The sequence below is a fragment of the Aulostomus chinensis genome, chromosome 5, assembly GCF_037954235.1.
Source record: "Aulostomus chinensis isolate RoL2024-O1b breed Wild chromosome 5, RoL_Achi_v1.0, whole genome shotgun sequence".
Classification (NCBI taxonomy): domain Eukaryota; kingdom Metazoa; phylum Chordata; class Actinopteri; order Syngnathiformes; family Aulostomidae; genus Aulostomus; species Aulostomus chinensis.
Genome location: NC_141324.1, coordinates 18,649,643 through 18,672,596, shown reverse-complemented (window position 1 = coordinate 18,672,596; position 22,954 = coordinate 18,649,643). Strand labels below are relative to the sequence as shown.

At 42.6% G+C, this 22,954-nt stretch overlaps 1 protein-coding gene across 6 annotated transcripts in view; it reads right to left on the bottom strand.

Moving 5' to 3' along the window:
* Positions 1–22,954, bottom strand: part of pbx1a (pre-B-cell leukemia homeobox 1a) — a 77,700-nt gene that overhangs the window by 39,148 nt on the left and 15,598 nt on the right. For 5 of the 6 annotated variants that reach the window (XR_015115808.1, XM_086203688.1, XM_086203690.1 and 2 more), the window contains exons 4-5: positions 10,855–11,312; positions 9,823–9,896 (exon numbers count right to left, since the gene is read on the bottom strand). Coding sequence is in view for 5 of the 6 variants with exons in the window: in XM_086203688.1 (XP_086059814.1) it covers positions 9,823–9,896; positions 10,855–11,039 (259 nt within the window). In the remaining variant the exon portion in view is untranslated. Of the gene's footprint in view, positions 1–9,822; positions 9,897–10,854; positions 11,313–11,445; positions 11,556–22,954 lie in introns of those variants that run through there. The other variant, XM_086203689.1, reaches the window with a different exon arrangement.

Here is a 22,954-nt window from a genome sequence, read left to right as displayed (position 1 = left end):
ATGCTCTTCATAAACTCAAGTAATAGGAACATAAAGGAATTTTATGTGTTTAGGGGAGGAGACTGCTAAACATAGTGCTGAAGGACAAGTCCAATAAAACAGGCTACAAGGGGGGGGGGGGGTGCAAGCACGCCAAATAAAATATAACAGAAGAAGAGACGTTGGGGCTCAAGGCATGAGGGACATGCGTGTAGTCACGGGGGCGCCGGTTCAAATCCGCCACCCCCTTGTCCCTTTAGCAACAAGTCATGACACTTGGAGACTGCAGGCTTCATGAACGCACATCACAGAAGATCACAGAGGAAAAACACAGAGCAGCAACAGAAGGACTGAAAACTGTAACAGAACTGATACGACTGAAAACTTCTTTGAATCCCAATTGTGATGAAGACGTGTAATGGGTGCAGGTTAATTGACAGTCGAACGATGAGCTTCATCATCCAAAGTGATGGACATTCGAGCAGTTAAGTGTATAATCACTTCAAATATTGTAATAACAAGAGCTGACAGGATCTTTGGTTATTGATCCTTGTACCAATAGTAGGGAGCATAAAAAAAACAATCCAGAAACAATCAGCTAGTCATTTCTTTGCGATAATCCCTCCTATGCAGTGAACCAAACCGATTTTGAAAGCTTGAGCACCAACACACACGCAAGTTGACATCTAATTGTGTTTGAGTCTTGTAATTTATTAATATTTAGATAATTAGTGAACGCATCAATCAAGTATCATAATTGACATGTTTGCTGATTTTATTCACATGTCTACTTAAACCTTTATGGTCACTGCTCATACGATCATAAAACGCTACAATAAATGACAAATTATTGATTCCTTTTTTCTATTTTTTCTTTTTTTTTTTTGCACATTAAACCCGCGCATATATCGCTGAACAGCAAAACTATCTCCTAACTTTTGATCTTTGAAGGGTAAAAACTCTTCACGGGTTGGAAGCAGCTCGGTAATAAATGAACAGAAGTATATAAGTTGCTGATTATGCTCAAGTAGAAAAAGAAAATGACAGCAATTAACATAATTTCAGTGGGAGTTAACTGTCCAGAACTAACATCGCCAAAGGCAAGCTGGCAGACAGAAGGCACAGAGCTTATTCTCGTTGGGTTGGGATATCTACAGTAGAGCACCAGGAGGCATTATTAATCCTCATCGCTGCTACTCTGAGAGGCTGTTTACATATTTTACCTTGTTAGAAACTGAGCTGTTGCTAGTTTCCATGCTGGAAAAAAAAAGAAAAAAAAGTCTAGTTATGAGGCAGAAATGATTTGCATGAGGTGGAGTTTCTAAAATGTCAAGCAACAATAAGTGATTCAGTCAGACACATATTTAGTTTGATGACAATCTTCATATTTTTACAGTGCTTTAAAACAAGCGACTGTAGCATTTTCTAGTTCTTCCCAATATATGGATGTGCTGAGGGCTCCCACTGCTTCAGGAGCTGCTTTGGGGGCCCTTATCCGTCTCTCTGAGATCATCTTTCCAGCGCTGGGTAGCAGGGCCAAGTGCTGACCTCTGCACCTCATGCTCTCACCCCACTGTGCTAAACGCTACCTGTGGTGTCACATCTGCCCTAGGAAGTGATCCAAAACTGCAGGGCCCCCCCTGAATTAGTAGCAACAATCCCAAGAGAGCAAGCCTGCCTAACTCTACCCTCGAACACACAACCCGACACAGAAATAGTAGATACCACACTGAAGACTGCCAGCAGGAGGCTGTTTGATTTTGCAGCCACAAAAACAAGTCTTTGTGCGGCTAAATTTATCATCTCTCTGCGCCACAGTGTTTGTACCTACTGTTCAATATCTCTTTTCTCAGTGTGTGTGTGTGTGTGTGTGTGTGTGTGTGTGTGTGTGTGTGCGCGCGTGTGTTCTTTGTCTGTGCCTTCCCTTCCAGTAAAGGTGTCGAGGTTACCAAGGCTCATCTGTGGCCCCTTTGTCTCTCACGGCAACGGAAAGGTTTATTAACATAAATTAGAATAGCTCACCGAGAGAATACCTTGTCGCTATGCGTTACCCACGGCAACCTCTCCACTCTCAATCCACCTGAGTGTGTGTGTGTGTGTGTGTGTGTGTGTGTGTGTGTGAGAAATAAAGAAAGAGACACACACACACTCCCCTGCATCTAAATGTGAAACTACTCTGAAGCGAGGGAGACACATCCACACCCACCTCTCCCCTCCTGATTAAAATAAATGGTGCTATCTGCACTGCATGACTCACTACACCGTGGCATTACTATCAGTAATTGAAACATCCAATCACTACCAAGCCATCAGCCTCGCTGCTCTCCCCCATCTGACTCGGTGGCACCTGATTGAACATCCCACTGTATGGAAGGTAATACAGGATATGTCTGCAGGTTTATATGGAAGACAGACACAACAGTGGCTGCGTTTACATGGACAACACCTCACTCTCACATCCCCTCTCTTTAGATATCTCCATCTTGAAAACGATAGACGGATTAATTCACTTTCTGCAGCGCCGCAACTAAAGACGGCATCTTCGTCGAATAATCTGCCGATTGTTTTCACGATTTATCGGCAGTGACGCATTAGAATTGCTTCTTGTCTAAACTTCACAATGCTTTATTGTCTTTTATGGCTATAAATGACAGAAAGGCAGCAATTTTTTCTTCATATTTGTTTATTTTTGCTTGAGCGGAGATTGAGATGACGGATCGGGACGGCTGACGACTCATTTTCTTGCGACCTAGTAATCCAGTTCTCGATTAGTTGTTGCAGTTTTAACTTCTGTTCTCGGTCGTTAATCCGAATGCTGATCAGCTCATCTATAAATTATCAGAATATCCCGGGCAATATCAACACGATTGTGATCATTATATGAAATAATATTATTGGTGTAAAATCAGTAAAAAAAAACACCAAAAAAAAACAAAGGCAGCGGTAGAAAGAAAAAAACAACTCCAACTCCACTCTTCACATGGATTTTAAATAAAGTGAAGCGATGAGATGTGTGTGTTTCTACAGTGTGTGCCATCAGATTGTACATTTTTTGACATAATGAGGTTTAGCCCACAGTAACTATGATGACATGTCCAAAAGCAAGAAATGTTAAGTGGTTCCAGCTGTCAATACAATTCATGTTGAACTATGAACAATACTAGTGGTTCTTCTGTTCTTCCAAATAGCAGAAAATCTCAACAGCGCTTTTTTTTCCTTTTTTTTTTAATTCATCTGCTCAATGTTTCAGTGAATTCCTGCTTCGTTCAGTCTTGCCAACACTTGTTTGAACAACTCGTTATTTCCAGCCTTTTGGCAATTGAGGGTATAGCTGAGCAATATACGGAAATTGTGATTCCTGCCGACCGTAACGGATACCGGAATCGTTCCGGTGTCATGATATGGCACGTTTTTTATCTTTTCCTGCTTTTAATGGCTGCATTACAGCTACAGAGAAGATGCCAGACTGTTGTTACTGATCTAAAGAAAATCATTAGCAGACAAAAACTCCTAAAAATCTGGCGTTACATCGAGGTATTTGGTTAAAAATATCATGGCATTTGATATTGTCCATTTCTCCCAGCCCAGCTCTTCCTGGTGTTAAACTATGTTCTAAACTTGAAGTGACCGACTACTCCGGCTTCATCTTCACATCGCAATTATTATCAATCAGTATGGAAAAAATATATAATGTGTGTTATATTCAAGAATTTGCTTAATCTTCTAAGGTCTCCAATTAAAAAAAATGTGTCTATTTGTGTCACACTGTTTGGGTGCCAGCATATTTTTGCATACGTGGGACCAGAAATACCCAGAAGAACAAGCAGACAGAAACAATCGTGTTGAGCATTTACATGGTGGATATTACACTTCTGAAGGGATTACCAAAGGTTTAACCCCCCCTCTCAATCTGTGTGTGTGTGTGTGTGTGTGTGTGTGTGTGTGTGTGTGTGTGTGTGTGTGTGTGTGTGTGTCTGTTTGACAGTCATGGTTTTAGGGTTAGAATTAGGCTTAAGTAGTGATGGTCAAGGTTAATGTAAGTAGCGAGGGGATGCATAAGAATGTCTACTGTGTGTGTGTGTGTGTGTGTGTGTGTGTGTGTGTGTGTGTGTGTGTGTGTGTGTGTGTGTGTGTGTGCGTGCGTGTTTGTGTGTGTATGCTAAGCAGATATCAAGGGAGCGTTGGGTAGCCTCATTGATTGGTGTTGATTCCATCTGGGCAGCACGCAGCGACTGACAGTGGATCTAAGCCGCTGCGAAAGGCACCCATTAATCTTGGTCCTGTTTAAGCAGCATGTATTAATTTATGTCATTTTTACTAAGTCAGCCAGGGAAGAGAGCTTGCCATTTTATGTTTGACTGTTCATCGAAGTCAAGGAGGGGTGGTGGTGGTGGTGGGGGGGTTCCTTTGTACAACCCCAGCATGCTGCCAGCATGCTGCCAACACGCCACTTACATCGAAGTGGCAGGGTGCCAGAGAAATGAGATCCCACACCTCAAATTAAAGGTTATCAACAGCCACGGCAACCATCTCCATCAAAGAACAGCTAGGTACGAGCTTTATGTAAGGAAAGGTGCGTTTCTCCCCTCAAACGGTGGGAGGGGAGAAGCTCGGCAGGGTTCTAACACACGTTGAAAAATGAGAGGCTAAAGAGTATAATTCAGAGGCAGGTTTTAGCACACGGCTGGACTTGCGGGAACGTATCACTAATAAGTGTCTCAACTCCAACAATATGAGGATCTACACTACCTACTGTGAGAGTACATTCCAGGAGAGTGTTGAAAATCCAATCAAATACAAACAGCACCAATAAGAGAAAACAACGGCGGAGGCAATTGTAGCTGCAATAATGTCACCGAAGCTGTTTTGTAGACACTAAAAGCTGCTCCAGAGACAAACATCTGATAAAACAGAAACTCCACTCGGCCCACAGAGCAAATTTCCTCTCTAAAGCAATTTTATATTCGATAAGTGGGAAGGCATTCTTAGTGTAATGGATCTGAATATGATCTCTGTCAGAAAACTAAGAACACAGCCTATAAAAGCCCAGCGTGCAGAGCGGCCAGGACTGCTGCATCAGATAACTAAATTGAGAAGTGCAGGAAACAAACTATAGATAGAGATGCAATGCTTTCAGTTTTTTTTTTCCTTTCTGTAGAATAGGTGACCTGAGAGAGAGAGGGAGAGAGAGAGGGGGGGGAGAGAGAGAGAGAGGGAGAGGGAGATGCTTCTCCATTTACTCAGAGGTGAAAAGATGCCAGATGTATGTGGAGGGAAATAAAAAATATCTAAAATGAAACTGACATGAAAAGCTTGTGTAAGAAACTAAAAAAAATGCGCCGAGCAACATTCTCTCTCTCACACACACACACACGTGCGCGCGCACACACACACGCTCGCCATACGTCAAAACACCTGGAATATGACCATTCTCAAGCCAGATCTCTTATCATGGCTAATTACCAGTCCCACCTTAGCTATACAGGGCTGTAATTAGCCTCCTAAAACATGATTAACACGTCTCAATTAAGCCAGTCAACATTTGCATAATATATTAGCCGTCCTCCTAATTGCACATGAGTTTATATCAGAGGACCAGTGAAGGAACTTGCCGTTTGTTTCTGTGCTGAATATGAAAATGAATACACAGGAAATATTGGGGTGGCTGGAGGGTGGTGGTGGGGGGGGGTATCCATGTATGATATAACTCATTTTAAAAAGCAAAGATAAACTGCTGAGTTAAAAAAAAAAAGAAAAGAAATCACATGTTTATTCTTATTCACTTAGCTGAATATTTCTAGTGAGACTTTCCTATAAACTCGCAAATCAAAGCGCAACATTTTCTCCGGAAAACTTTGAAGTTATTTATATGAAGTTATTTATGAGAGAACAGGCAGGGTCCTGTTCAGCCTTATTTCCGTGGAAACTAAAACATGGAGGCTGATGGTGGTGGTGGGGTGGGGGGTGCGGGGCGGGGATAAACTGCTGCTTCGGCACTTCCAAGCCGGGGACAGATATACAGTCTCCCAGCCAGCGCGGGGAAACCAAGGACATAGCCATTAGTTTCAGGACAGCGCCACATTGGAGACTAATGCCTCCATCTGTCACTGGAGATGAGAGGAGAGTAACAAAGAGAGGCAACACTAACCCCTGAACTCATCATGGACAGCCATGTCAATTAAATACTGAAAAACAGCAGCACCGGGAGCCATAGTGACCAGTCCATCCACTGCTTCATGGGAGCTCAACTAGTTCTCCCATCACTGTTTGGTGCCAAAAAAACCACAAATGGTCATTTGACGTTTAATCGAAACACATCCCACAAATCCGACGAGTTATGATTATTTATGAAAACAGATTTCATTTCCCTGCAAAATTCCAGCGCTCACTTGTTCCTCCTCCTTCCGCCTTTCTCTTGCCATTACAACAAAACAAATTTGAGTTTTGAATTGTTGGTCGGGTATAACAGTTTAGAAATGTAAAAAAACATTTTTTTTTAAATGCCCTGGATTTATGCGAGACATTAATGAGCCAACGAGTCAGCGTTGCAGCAATACAACCCCCTCAACAGGAATTCACCCTGACATGTCTTATACCAACTTAATCTGATTTATTTTCTTTGATTATCAACTAAAAAGATCATTTTCAAATGCAAAAAGCACCATTTTTCTCCAATGTAAGGATTTTTGACTTTCTTGTATTTGGATTGTTGATCAGACACCTGAAGGCAGCACTTGAGAAACATTACAAATGTCACTATGTACGTATCCACGCTGTTTAGCCCTGACACTGTGTCATTTGAGCTAATATTGATTTAAAAAAAATATCGATTTAATGCACAGTGGTGTAAAGGCAGGTTTACATAGAAGCCAAATTAAGCTTTTTTGTATGTTTTTGTAACATTTCTATCAGCAGCAAAATTAAGGCTTTTAGTCAAACCAATCAATAATGAAGCCACAGCCCTACATCAGTTCACATCTACTGCTTCATTTACCAGCCAGTCTCTTTGCTTTACCCTGAATTTGACATTTCATCATGACACATCATAGATTAACTAGAGTGGGTTAATTACTTCATCTAAGATAGAAAAAAACTAACAAAAAACAAAAAGAACCTTTGCATTATCAATTAAAAGGATTGTTTGGGTTTGTTTTTTTTAGTAAGAAGTCTAATTTACTGAATCCAGCTTCTCTTTTGCTGCCATCTTTGTATGTGTTTGAGTTTCGGACATCGCTGAAGACCCTGACTGAGAAATGTCACCCATTCCACCGCATGTAAGCAAAACAAGAAAAAGAAAGAAAAAGTAATCACCGAACTAATCGATAGTGAAGCTGATTGGTGGTTGCACCTCAGCACTATCAGGACACAACACTTATTTGCTTTGTGCCAATGATAAAAAAAAACTGCTTCTCCCAGCATTCGTGACGAGTGACCACATCAACACCGGCGTGAATATATCAAACGTGTACACACGTCTAATTAGCGGCGCCGGCTTTGGGGGGTGCAGTTAGAGGGATCGACTGATTCAGCAGGTCTCCAGCTTTGATAAGTTCAAGCGGTGTAATGCATTACCAGTCTGATCACATTAGTCATGCAGGAGCTCTCCCTCCGACCCGAGCCGGCATGGGGGTAATGTGAGGCTGCTGACACAAAGTGGCCTGACGAAACATTCCCTCCGATAGACACGCAGAAACACAGAGGGAGAGAAGAGAGAGAGAGAGAGAGAGTAGAGGCCTGAAATCTGACACCCTGAAACACTGACTTGTGTCTGGCTTCTCTTACTTAGTCAACCTGTACGTGCCAGCTTCCCCGGCTGTAATGGTTCCACACAAACAAAGACACTCTCCAACTCTCCTCCACTCTCCTCACAGGATGTGAAGCAAGAACAGGAAAACAAATTGTAAGTGCTCTCAGGAAATGTAAAAACAATGATAGCTTTTTTTTTAAAAAAAAAAGAAAAAGAAAGATGGAGGCCAAAAAAAGAGTGAGAGGGGCTGCTCTTGAGTGGTGATACAAACCGCCATCATGGATTTACATGTGTTTGAACCTGAGCTTGACTAAGCTTGCTAAATACCCCCCCCCCCCCCCCCCCAAACACATGACACCTGGCCCGACCCTGGCACAAATATACAGCAGCCGGGGTGGGGTGGGGTCATCAGTTAAGGCCCGCTCTGTACGCTATTGGCATGTGCTCCCGCCTTGTTTGTCAGCTGCTCGCCAGTGGACACCTCACTGCTGCAATGTCTCATATGGCTGCTGTCAACACTCAGCCGCCACTAATGTGCCATAAAGAAGAGCTGCATGTAAAATGTCTCTTTAGGTGGAGGGAAGAATCAACCCTCCACGATCTCAGGCGCTGCAACAATGTAGAAATGCAACAACAACAACAACAACAACAACAACAACCAGAAATAAAGAGGCTGATTCCTCATAAAGAATATAAAAAAGACCTGACAAATTACAGGCTGTACCGCACTCGCGTACACTGCGCTCAGCACATTTGGCTGTAAATGCCATGGTGAAGGTTTTGAGTCATTTTCTCTGTCACTGCAGTGAAAAGGATTTTTCAGTTTCATCTGCACTATGGGCGAAGATGAGCCGCAGCTCAGCTCTTCAAATGTAGACGGAGAGGCAGCCATTAAGTCTCGATTCTCCCGTCTGTGGTGTTCTTGACTTTTTTTCTTTTCTTTTTTTGAAAAAATGCTTTCTTCGTTAAGAGAACCGGAAAAACAACAAGTAATTTTGAGATGTGTGATTTCGCTGATAATTCAGAGGGGGGAAAAAAAGAGGAATACACGGTCGAAAGTCTGGATCCTAAACAGAAGCCGATGAGATTTTGCAGGCTGATGGGAACCTCTCTTGTCTCTGAAATACTAGTTGCCAAGAACGGTGGGAAGGGAGGAGAGGAGGGGAGGTGTGGGGGGGGGGGGACGCCAGGAAAAGGTCCAAATCACTTTGTTCTTCTTTTTGGAAACGAACTCTAGTTGAACCCGGGGAGACGCCAGACAGTTTACAAAGAGCCAGGCATTACTCTCTCACTTTTCCAAGCCTTGCAATTTAGAGACAGCGGGCCCCAGCCTCCTCTTGCTTTCTCCGTGCAGAAAACACTCTTTAAGCTTTATAAATCTCTGGGTCGCTTCTCCTTCAGTTTTCTTTGTGGGGGGGGGGGGGGGGGAGCCAATCTCTGACTCACATGAAGAAAATGTGAGTGAATAACATCATGTTAAACTGCAAGCCTCTCTCAATAATCTAAAAGCAGCTTCAAAGTCACAGATAAGATTATATTAGATGTTTTGTTTTATTTCCTCCTCGTCTTAAACAGCGCTCCACCACATCCCCCTCCCAGATTAATCACGGCCTTTCATCATGTGAGCCGCTCTTGGTTTAATCTGCTGCTAAGTGAGTAATAATTCACACATTCCTTTTCATGACTTTGACCCTTGTTGCAAACATAAACAGAAAATCCGTCTGACCTGCCGCTGCATGGAAAACAGCTCACTTAGCAAAGACCATCAAAGTCGGCCGAGGAAAACAGACATGGAGGGCTGAGGAAGCCCGGCCCAGGCAGACCCAAACATCGGCGAGAAAACACTCCGGACCAATGACGGTTGACACGCGTGACAGGGAAGGAACATGTTTGACGCCATACGATTTGCAGTGACTTAGGAGAAGGAGCATCCCCATGATTATATAACAGATTAAAATGAAACTAAAATTCCAAGGATCCACCGTGAAACACAAGTAGACAACCTTCCTTTCAGTATAGGTAGATGGGGAAAACACACACACACACACACACACACACATAAACAGCACACAAAAGACACAATAAAACAAACTTACCTGTCTTCTCTTTTATTTCACACAACACGTTGAAGAGAGCAGGTTTCATTCTGTGGCAGTTCAGTGCATGTTTCCTAAAAAGAGGACAAGACACCAGCTTACAGAAGAGAAGTCATAAAGCCATTTCACAAACACACAACATTAAACATCGTGTGGATTTAGGGATGAAAAATATCAGAGTTTTATGCCAATGTGCCAATATTCTACAAGCGATTTGGCCCATAGCCGGTATTTAATCAACATTATCTATACAAAAACCAGTTGATGTAATATTCACTTTTTTTTTTTACATACTGAAAAACAAATGTTAACAGTCAATTTGAAGAAGAAAAAAAAGGTAACATTTGGTTTATTTCCAAAACATCTGCCAAAGCCCATAAAGGATGTATTTATCGCCCAGTCAGAAAGGAGAGACTCCACTAAAACTACAAATAGACTTTTTTTTTTTTTTAATGATCCGATATCTGCCGATTTGGATGGTGTGCCAATAATTATCGTGCACCCCTAAGAGAGTTCTTTTCACAGCTGATCTCGGGCTTTTTAGAAAAGCCTGAAACACAAAAGTAAAGAAAACGAAAGATAGTTAACGCGTTTATTTTTAACACAACTGCACAATGCGAGACTGAAAGCCCTTGGAAATGTAGTTGCAACGCAATATGCAGCCACTCAGTTGCAGTACCCTGTATCATGTCTCAAATGTATGTTGCATATGGTTATTATTAATAGTGCGAGAGGTCAAACCATGGAGGACCTGTAACGTTATTACAGCACAGCTCCTTCGTAATAGAGAACCTGAGGCTCCAAATAGTTCGAAAATCATGAATACGCCACCCTGACTAACTATACACTCATTAATAGTTTTGATTGAATTTTTTTTAAAGTTTAAAAACATGTTCGGATCGTGACAAGTGAGGAGGGTTTTCTCTCCTCGGTGGGCGTAATTGCCTCCACTGAGACGCAGTCTTCATACCAACCACAATCTCGCCTCCATCCTCACCAACATTCCCGCTCTCAGGTTAATACCAGCCTCACCTCGCCTGTGCTTCATCCAAGCTTTGGTCTGTGATGGTCATTATTTGCTGTAATATGTCTCCGATGTCCTGCTTCCTTCCCTCCCCGTCCGTCCCCGCCGTGCCATCCTGCATATGCTGCGCCAGGCCGGGGTGTCCGGCCATGCCTACCCCGTGAGAGTGCATCAAGCGAGGCTGCTCGTCCATCCTTGACCACGGTCCCGACTCCCTCGCCTCCAACTTTTCAATTTTAATAGCCGGAAGAAGCAAACAGAAATATCCTCGGAAATGTCTCTGAATTCCTTTGCGTCTCTCTCTTTCTCTCCGCTCCGACACTCCTCCTTTTTCCTTGGTAAGCTTTTCTGGATTTGGGAGGAGGGAGACTGACAAACCCTCTCTCTCTCAGCCTCTCTCCCAGCTGGTTTGGCTGAAATCTGATCTGAATCGCTGCTTTTGGCTTTGGCCACTCCTGCACCGCTACTGTAGGGAAGAAAAGAAGAGGATTGAACATTAAAAGCTCCTAATCTGATTAAAAGTGGAGCGCGTTATGCTCCCCCGTCTAGAAACCTCCGATATACACGAGAGTTGGATGCACCTAAACGCCTTAACTTGCCTTGTGGAGGTGTTGGGTACAAAGTAGCCACCAACTGTTATTGTTTCGCTTATGTCTGGTAACTGACTCATAATCAGAGAGTGGATGAGAAGCCTCCGCCCCTCGAGCCACCATTGGAGAAGAAGACGCGCGCAAGTCCCACCTCGCTCCTCTCTCAACACGTCAATCATCCTACTCGGGAAGGTGGGACACTGTAATAAACATAAAGAGATGTGACCGCACCGGGTGGCAATACAGTGATGGATAGAGAGTGAATATGTAGCCTAATAAATAATTGTGAGTGGCAGTGAAGCTCTGACCCAACAGGACAGCGTGGTGGTGCTTGGAAAAGACACTCTGTCACCCTGACCATATATTTTCCTGTTGAATATTTACATCCGTGTAATCAGTCAAAGGAATAATAAATCAAAAAGGGAATTTACTAGAACATGCAGCAGGTTGAGAGACGCTTTTACAAGCCTTAATGCTGCGGTGCTCAAACACAACAGTTGTTGTAACAACTGTCCCCTGGAATAATTTAACCATCCTGACACCTCTGCAGCGCAGAGCCAGTTGATTGATTGATCATCAGCACAACAGAAATTAATATGCAGCTGTTTTAAAAGCTGGTTGTTTTATTTTGGTAAAAATGTAAACTACACCCCCCCCCCACACACACACACAAAAAAATAGAAAAAATAAATAAAACCACATCTTCAAGCTGTTCATGTGGGGAATATTTGCTGATTTCATATTTGAAAAGAGGCCGGGTTGAATCGCTCAAAGCAAACCCTATCAGTGGTGGTTCTGGCGTATTTGGGGCCCGGGGCAAGATCACCCTAGAAGCCCCCCCCCCCCCCCCCAACCACCACCACAATGCATCAGTCCTCTGGTTTCCAATATAAATAAATTTTGATGTGCATTTTTAAGCATCACATAAGAAAAGGTTGATGGAAATGACAAAATTAAGAAGAAAAACCACTCTACATTTTTTTTTCGCTTAGAAGCTTGAATGTATCAAATCTTCAGCTCGCATGTAGCATGTCCAATACTAGCTAGCATCGAAGAACAACTGCAAGGCCCCCTCGAGCTCTCTCAGTTGATACTAGCATGAGGTATGTTAACATACTGTCTAGAAAATGCTGTACATCAGTAAAGGCTGCATTACATCTCAAAGCATTTGTCTTACAAGCAGCGGTTGCTAAGTTGCCACACAAGACTTAAAACATCATCATCACACCCAGTGCAATGGTGGTGATGTCATGCGCCTGTGGCGTTTGTGCATAGCGTAACGATAACTTTGCACTTCTAACGATTGTAGTTGAATCATAAAAGTGACACCATTGAACAAAACACCAAAGTCTCACGAACTTTTCCCTGCAAGACAGTTGATTTTTGACAATTATCAAAATTTAATGTAAAATTCTCAAAGGCTTTGAGAAAACCCATGGTGGTGCTAACTTAACTCATCCCGGTGGCGCTCTATAAACCCACAATTGAAAAATATTTCAGTCACAGTTCTCAGCCACTACCACCTTTTCTGAGCTGCCTTTTCCTGAAGTCCCTAAATTCCCTAAAGTCCCGAAGTCCCTCACGCTAAGTGAAACAGCAACTCTGAGCATGTTAGCGAGTAGCATTACATACATGCTGAAAATTGAAAGTTCTGAAGAGGCTTTTGATCATAAAATAAGTCTGTTGTGTTGTTCTGTTGAAAAGACGTACAGCAAATATGAAGTAACTTTCCTCTACAGAGCGTAGGTTAGCCTCGACAGCAGTTTGCCAGGACACAGTTGGCGCGTCCTGGGTTTAGCACCACCCACAACAATGATGATAAGACAGGGTGGTTTGCTACGACAGCAGAATAAAAAACGGGTTTAGGCAGATGTTCAAATCAGCGCGGAGGGCTGTCTGGCTATGCAGGACTACGGTTCACAGATACAGGCAAAATGTTACTATTTTCCACGTTCAAGGGTCTCAAACTAATAAAATCCATAACTGTTTCAACATGCTTGCTGTCCGAGAGCAATATGAGGCTACCTTGATTCATATGCTATGATTAATAATCAAGATCTCATATTGGAACATGAAAATAAATAAAGTCAGGAGGGTTGAGGGGAACCTAAATTCTCCATAGGTGCACCTCTCCTGCATACGGTGGATGCTGCAGACCGGTCAGCTGATCAGGTGTCATGGCGAACCCTGAGCACGTGAGCTTCATGAACACAGCAACGCAATAAATTCACCACCCCGATGCTTGCCTGAGACCACCAGAGACCATATTTTATAGATCAAAAATGAATAAAAACAACAAATGATTTAATAATGAAACTAATTGTTGGTTGCAGCCCTAACTGCTATAATCATTTCATCAACCACCCCCTGTATCCCTCACTTTAAAAATCTAAATCCCAACATGATGTGCTGCAGCAGCGCTCGTCTGTGCTTTATCCAAATGCCTCCTATCGTTCTTTTACTGGCCGGACAGAAATCGATCAGTCCGTTTTCTCATTACGTGCTGAATAGGGAGGTAGGGCAGTAATTGTCACAGAGCGCAGGGTGAGGTTGAGGGTAGTGGCGGTGATAATGTCTGACACTCGGGAGCAACAAGACTCCACTGCACAGCCCCGCAATGGAAGTCTGCAGTACAAAAGCCATTCTGCTTTATTTTATTCCCTGTTTAAGAGGGTCATAATGTGACAAGGGGCTTATCTTTGTCTTGTACACCTTACAAGGGAGACGGCTCAGTTGCTCTAAATTCAAATGTATTCCTCCGTGAGCCAATAAATGATCTTCTGGATGCTTTTGGGAAAGTAAACTTTGATAAACAAGAGCTTATTTGTGGCTCTGATCGCCGTACTCAGAGAAGCACCATTTCAACCTTAATGAAAGAGGAAGAAAATCATCTGACACGGAATATTTTCCATTCCATTAAAACCAAATGTGTTGTTGCAGCATTAATAACCCCCACAAAAAAGAATAAGTAGGGTTTTATTATAATTGCAAATTAATGTTGGTGTAAAAATATTCTGGTAAATAGCAGATGTTTTTCTGTAGAAGTTGCAGAGTTGTTTTTCCAGGACTAAAAATGTTAATGCTAAGCGTGTCGGCATTCCCAGCAGAGGCGTGAACTAGTTGAATTTGTTGGGTTGTGTTGTGTTTACCATCTTCCAGAGAGGCTGCGCTGATGAATATGGAAGAAGACAGAATGCACCTTAGATGATAATACATTTGTGAGTTGAAAATGGCAGGTTTTATTAGAAGTTTTCAAACAATAAACCTCATTTTTAGGGTTTTATACGTAAAATTTGAATGTATGAGTGACGTGTTTATTTTGTACATTGGTTGTATCAAAATTGATTGTTTTTATGATGTGAGGTATTAAACTCATACAGCTTTAGCTGTAAGATAGCATGTATGTGTGATATAAAGCCTTTATTAATGTCTACATACTTATTACCAGAGATGCTGGGCTTTAAAACAATGTTAAAACTCATGAAAATGTATCATTATTCAAATGAACTGTGTTCAAAGACTAAATATGACAAATGCATTAATTAGCCAAATATATTTCATAATAAGACCCGTCCTCCTTTCTGGATCAGGGTCAAATAGCTCCTCCTGGAGAGAACTGCAGGTCAGAGCGAGGCAAGTTATGTATGAGCGAGGAACACACCGAGGGAGAGAGCAGCAACTGCGTGGCACATCTCTCCAGGAAGTAACCTTGATGAAAAATTCAGTTGTTTGCAGCTCCCAGCATCCCTCAGGCATGAATAAAGTGAGGCCCAGACCGAGAGAAAAGGCCTGGGCTCAGCTTGAAACTACTCACCAGTTCGCTGAGGAGGAGCACACACAAGGGCTGGCATTAGGAGATGGGCACGAATTAAACTTTAATCACGCCTCAAATAGATTAAGCGACAGGAGCCGAGTCAGCAAGTCTTCTGAGCCCTCGCTCTGCCTCGACTGACCATCCTCCTTTGAACTGCTGCGGAATTAACACACGTTCCAGTTTCTTTGCACCTCCGATGAGCTTTAAAAGCAAAATGAATCTGAAACAAAAGCTGCAGATACACTCTGTCATTTATGATGTTAATCACCCAATTAAAAGGCGCGCTCCAGTGATTTACTACTGCACCTGTAAAATCAAATGTACTTTTAAAAGAATTATCTCAATCGGGGCAGGAGAGGCTGATATTTCCTGCCTTTTGTCCTGATTAGCGGGGGGATTTCCACTTGCAGCAGCAGCTACGGAGCCAATACCAAAGCCAACGAAGCAACATCATAGCTGACTCTACATCAGCACAGCTACTGACACACGTGCCACATGGACGCCAGACAGACAGGTCATGGCTCCTTGTGTTTTCTCCTCAATGTCAGTGCTGGAGAGAGTTCAAAAGACGAAGAAAATGAGAAAAGATCCATTTAACACCTACAAAAGCGCCACTGCAGCTGCACAATCCTCAAGGAATAAATACACGCATGGAAAAACTCTCTTTGGAAATAATCGGACGCAGAAGCCCTGCGCTGTTGTTCATATCATAAAATTAAAAAAGGGAATTTATTAGCAAACACAATATGGCTTGTTTATGTGCACATCGGCTGAAGGATGAATCAAACCTGCGCACCACGGGCATCTACTGCAGGACTCCTGTGCTAAATGTGAGTCAAGCTCCAGAAATGGAGGATACTACAATTTCCGCCACTATACTGCTGCTACTACACCGTTTACTTAGTTTTCTCTTTGTTTGTCTCATGTCAAATACTCAAACCACACAAGAAATATAGCTCATCCTACAACTCAGCCTAAAGCCTTTGAATTGTTTTCTTAAGGATGAACAGAAACAGTCACAAATCACCGCAGTAAATCAGGTCATTTATTCTATCGGAAAAGGAAATACGCCGGATTGATGTGATGTTGGATGGTAGAAGGTTCTGAGTAGGGATGTCGATGCTTCCAACTCTGTTGTATCCATGAGCTTTTAGGTTGATATGTGGGAACAACATGGATGCCTCGAAGAAGGTGAGCTGTCTGCTATTGGGAAGAGCTTTTTAACAGGACGTTAATAACTATTTTCAATGACGATGAACAGCAAAGTAAAAGGATTTTGAGTTCAATGCCAATGAATGCTTTTTTACTTCATCTAGATGGCTCTATACAGACAGCAGTTAACGTCACGTTACACATTTTATACTCACATTTGGGAAAAAAAGAGTTTTGGACAACTAATATTACAGCTAGTGGAAGAACAAGCCTGACGGTCAAGCCCTGACCATCACGTGACTCAAGTACGTCATCATTTATCTGCATTTTTCCTTTTACCGACACACCAACTTTTCTACCCCCCCCCCCCCCCACATCAAATGTTTTGGTTTTTGTTTCGTTTTGGGTTTTTTTGCAATATTTAGAGATTTATTTGAATTGCAAGAGTTACGGCTCAGGTTTGTTTTTACGTGCAAGTTGAAAATGTAGATTCAAAAGAAATCATATCAAGTTAGCGCATCCTTTTTTTTCTTACAACAAAAAAGGTAGACAACCCAACTTTCTGGTAATATGCTGCCCCCTGCTGGTTTGGAGTCAGCCGTGAAAGATGGATATTTGATGCGCTGTTACTGGTGGTTTGTTGGAGCCTCTAACTGGTCTGGATTCACCTGTTTCTTGTAGCTAATGATCATCTTTAGTGTGGAGGATGTGTCTTTGTACAGCTGAGGCCGGGTCAGGGTGAAGGATGACTGATATGAAGGCGTTGACCTGTCACATTGCATTTGACTTGCTATCCTTGGAACAGGATAAAAGGGGAGCCAAATGTCAAGTGATACAAGTGACGCATCCTCTCTCTCTCGCTCTCTCTCTAACTCTCTCTCTCTCACACACACACACACACACACACACACACACACACACACACACACACACACACACAGAAGGTTGAGGCGATGAATGTTTTATAATAAAACCTCAAACCCAGCAGCCATTCTGTGGATGGCATGTAAAAGCAGTACGCTTATCATTTTTGTGAAAATAATAGTCACCGGTGGCACTCGCAGTGTGTGCCAGCCACAGGATTTCCATGCCCTTTTCCATGAGTGTTCTTGCTGCAGGGCCCCTGTAAGCCCTTAGACCTCTTGGCAAAGCGTGGGCTGTGCCTGGTGGGGGGAGATGTGACGGATGCCGGAGCCTCGGAGCCCGCTAGCTGCTCTGTGAATTTTCCCAGACTCATTTGCATTCATAAAGAGCCTACTGCTTGTCACAGAGTGTTTTCTTTTTTAGTCTGCCTCCAAAATCCCGTGCGACTCCTTGTGGGAGTGCGTCGGGAAAATCTGACTGTCAGAGACGACAAGACAAATGAATCCCTGTGTCAGACGTGTGTGGCTTCAACGGCGACAGATGTCCCTCTGTAGATCAGCAGGCTTAATTTTGGTATGAATAAATCTAAATTTCACTCCCTCTCATAATTACAAGTGTTCTTTATTTGACAGCTCTTGGTGTTTGTTGATATATGCGTGTGCGTGCATGTGTTTGGTGGGCGGTTGCGCTGACCAGGTGACAGCTTGATTTTAATTTTGCGCGGGCGTCGCTGCAGAATGGCGGTTTGCATCGAGCTTCCTAATCAGAAGCAGTTCTTTACCTGGAGCTGCAGGTGAATGTAAACATGCTATTAGCTTCCACCCCCGTCTCCTCTCGTGGATCCCTGCCCTCACCAGCAAGTGTTTGTGAGGTTTTCATTGTGCTCCGGGAGACGTCACAATGTCTTAATGCATGCATGTGATAAAACTAAATGACAGCACCACAGAAACAAGGCCAAGGTAAATCAATTAAGATCTCGTGGTGGGCACATACAATAAAATCCACATTGGGGGGCCAAGTTGTGGAGTTGATTGGTACCAACAAACACCTAATTTTGCAGTGGGATACTGTACAAGTACTGTAATTACTGCAGTTTCCCATCATTAACAGTGCTTTTCTAACCTTAATCAAGTTCCTTTTGTTCCAGACCTTCGATATTTTGACAGATCACAAAACAATATTCTCCAATAGTCCACTTCATTTAAAGATGTCAGTAAATAACCATCAAATATACTTTTCTAAACGACAACATTTCATATCTCCACCATGTGAGGACTTGAGTTGACATTGTTTTGTCTTGCCAACAGTTCGTAGTTATTATCACATATTCTAATAAGATCAGGTCGAAGTTGCAGGCGTCATCTTATCGCACAACTTGAAAGGTATGTCATTTTTATGTCTCTTTGCCGACAAAAGCTGTTGGCATGATGTTTTGGGGTTGCCTGTCCATACACAAAGGCTAGAAATGTCTGTCGATGTGTGGTGCACCCTTTTGTAAGACTTTGTGTGTCTTTCAGTTTAATTTTGTTCCCTCAAAAGAACAATTTTGGTCTTCAAAGGCAAAAGAGGTGCAACGTGAACTGAAAAGCACTCAGTTATCTTTCAAAAGGCTGAAAATAGTTGAAGGTCATACCACAGTAGAGGTATGACTTCCATAATAACAACAAATAAATGATAAACATCAGCAGTACACACTAAATACACGTAAAATTGACAATTAAAATGCTTCAAAACTGATACCTTTTGAAAATCTCCTCTTTGCCGCTGCTGGAAAACACAACCAACAATAATTTCTATGATTTTTCTTTTAAAAAAAAAACCCAACCACACAAGCCTTTGAATAGCTTGTTGTTGTTTTTCCTAAAAAAATACAAACATTGGGAAACAACGGAGCAAGTTGGATGTGAGTGACACCGATTCCCTAGAGCTCAAAGAACACGGTGCGAGTGGAGGATGATAAAAAAGCAGAACATCTGGTGAGTCGAGCACAGTGCCAGGACAAGACAAAGCCATGTGTCTGGCAAACACATACCTACACAAATATCTAAGACACACAAATGTATTCATGCATGCACACTCAAACCCGCCTGCACCCAAACTTGCAAAACATGCAAACACACACACACACATTTTCATTTTGTCTCTCTCGTACACGCACGCACACACACACTTTCATTTTGTCTCTCTCGTACACGCATGCACGCACGCACACACACACACACACACACAACAGCAGACTGCAGTTTAGAGGAAAGGAAAAGCAAAAGTAGGATGTGATTGGAGCGTCCACTAATCTGCATACTCAGAGGCTTAGAAGTGAATATGCATGAGAGAATAAAAACGATATGCCTTCCAGCAGACCACCCGCTCTCTTTGGATTACTGTAGCCACCTCCGAGCCTGGCACGCAATCAAGCTGATTTAGTGTTGGCTGGCTGATGGTTTCACACAATGCTTTGGACATGAGAGATGTTAAAGGTGGAGTTAGCGGGAAGCTTATTGATAGTTAAACTCAATAAACACACCCCGCACATTGGAGACGCTCATGCTCTTACAGTCATTACCATGGTAACGATGATAACTTTAAAAAAAAAGATATAACTTGTTCCCTGAATTTATTCATTTGGAGGCCACGAGATATAACTTCTTCCCACATTTAAGTGACGGAATATGAAAGGTTGATTTCAAATTGCATCAAATTATGTACAACTATTACCCCATAAGGTGTTTTTCACAGTTCTGTAAGATTTATCAGACGCAGAAGCTAAACGGAGAAAGAGGAAATATCTGGAGGAACAGCGCGCTATTAGACACAGAGCTCTGATGACCCATCAAATATTGAAGAAATGTCTGCCGCAACCATGAATTCATAGTTGAAAAGCGACTTCCTCTAAGACTGTCCTCGTCGATGAATGAATATTTCATTTAGGAAAAATAGAGTAGCCCTGAAAGGCACCATTACCAAAGCCTAATGTCAGGGGGAAAACATTCTCCACATTTAGCTGGAAGTTGGGGTGAGATGATAAGAGCCATCCATGCGTAACACACTCTGATGGGGTAATGTATAGGCATCACATTAGCATACTGGACTGAATGGCAGCATAGGTGTCTGTGTGTGTGTGGTGTGTGTGTGTGGGGGGGGGGGGGGACTGGGAGCACATATAGGGTTTCCATTCATCATCTCAGCCACCTGGTTGGAAGGAGTTAAAAAGAAAATGGAGGGTTTTCCCGCTTAATGCGCCCGGATAGTGACAAAAAAAGGAGTTGGCTCGAATGTTTTTTCAGACCTCTGAAGTCACAGTCAGACAGTGGCTCTAACACCCTCGGTCACGTGACAGGGAGAAATGAATACGTAGCAGGTGTATGATTAATATGAAATACTTAGGGGCTGATATGGAGCTGAAAAGAATTAATAGCATTAATAATGTAAACAATTAAAACACCCAGCAACCTATTGTTCAGTGTGGAGAGTCGAATGTTGGTTATCATTTACATTTGCATATTTGTGAGCAATACTGGTTTAATAAAAATCAGTAGTATGTATTGTAGTTGACAGATTTCAAAGTTTAGTGTTCTGTTCCCAAAATTAGCCAGCACATATCCCATTCGACTCGATCAATCTAAATCTATATTTGTATTCTTAAATTCCAAATTAACAAGACATTCTAATTTATAAGATTTAAAACAAACGTGTTTTTTAATCTCTTATATACCTACATACGTGTATTGTCCTGACTAACCAGGCAATGACCTGAGTAATTACTGAAAGATGAGTGTGATGGAAGCTAAACTTCACACATCCTCCCCCCTTCATAAATTAGAAGACGTCATGACGTGAACATCGAGTGATAATTTGAGACTTACATCGGATGCTTGACAAAACAACCTTACCTTCGATTTCTTCTTCAGTTTACAAATGTCTGGCCTTCGCCATGATGGAAACTAAGGTTCACCACCCTCCTCTGGTTTTTGAAGCCTCCCAACTTATAAAATCACCATTCAGCCGTCAGAGTTCATAAACAAGACCAAGTGTGAGCTGTTGGCAAATTGGAGCTGAAAGGTTCGAGGTATTGATGAGTTGATCAACCGAGCGGCGGGCGTGAGAGCCAAGACGCGAGGTGAGGGGAAGACTGGTGGGAGGGTTGTAACCGAAACAGGTCAGAAGTGGAATATTTGAGCTTAACATTGCTTCAGGTTTAAAATTAGAAAACTAAATCTTGACATTTATATCCATTCTTGAAAGATGGTCCATGCTGCATAAACGGAATTGGTGCTTAAGTACCTCCATTTTTCAAATGATCACGTTTTGTGTAAACTGGGGTTTTAGAATAATCAGGCAAACAAAACATAATCATCTTGTGTATCACACAGCACCTCCATACCACACACACACGAGGATCTGTTGATCAGAATTGAGTAGCAACAGCTGCTTCTCTCTCGAAAGACATGGATGAAGCTGGAGCAACGGACAGAGATGTTGGTGGTGTGGAAATAGTTAAAGCCATAAAGACATACAGTACCTCAGCCCTGACCCCGTGCCCTCCTAGGTATCCCCCTGCGCAGAATTCTTATTCCCTACCAAACTGACAAAGTGTTTTTAATCTTTTCTTTCCCTCTCTCCTGGAGATTGGGGAAACAAAAATCAATAGCTCCTGGCAGGCGATCTAGCAGGCTGGTGAATTACAGGGTCTGCGCTGCAGCCAGCACGCTGCATCACAGGGGCCTTGGAATGAGAGACCTTGGGAGAGGCATCAGAGACACGGAGGTTGCAGGGTCACTGTGGGTCCGCAGTCTGAGGAGCAGGGTATTTACTGCCTCAGCCAGCTTGCCATGATGAAAAATAACTGCCACGCAGCACAGAAAGAAGGATGGCTCGGGTGAGAAAGATGGTGAGAGAGACAGAGAGCGACGGACGGCGAGATAAGATGGACGGAGAATGAGAGTCTGGTGCTGTGAATGCAAGCAGCTGAGATCTTAGGAGAGTTTTAGCACAGCTGCGATTTGTTTACATCCACATCATGCGCTCTTGGTGCAAAACAGGTATGATGTCAAGCTGAAGACTGATGTCGTCTCCCCCCCCTCCCATCTCTCTCCCAAATGGGAAATGATTCATTAGCGTTTGGTGATTTAGAACGTGGCAGTCCTGGCCGATCAATATGCATGGGCCCATCTGTCAATACGTGATTTCTGCAGGTAATTAGCTGATGTGGGCCAGTGGTTGTGAATATTGCCTGGCAACTGACAGCCGGGTTGTTTCTATCATCACTGGGGGGGTGCCCAGGTGGAAGTAGCTCACTGCAGATCGATGAAAAACCTGCGCTTTGAAGCTCAAATGGGTTCATAAAGACATCTTCACCGATAAAATACGGAGCAAGGAGGCATTCATTTTGAATGAATATTTACGTCAATTTATTCTCCAAAAACAACAACAAAAAAACACCCACAAAACTGAACGATTCATGAACAATAAAATAAATCTCTAAAACAATGAATGCTGGTTTAATTAAGCCATTTCCGTAAACATATATTTGCTGCAGAAGTGGAGGCTGCATTTCAGGCACTACTGAGAAACTGTGTCAGATCGCTCAATTATAACAACTTGAGACAGCTGGCAGCAAGACAATTAGCAGTGTGAGAATGACAATGATGATTATGATGAACAAAATACTTAATTGCTTTGTTTTCAAAA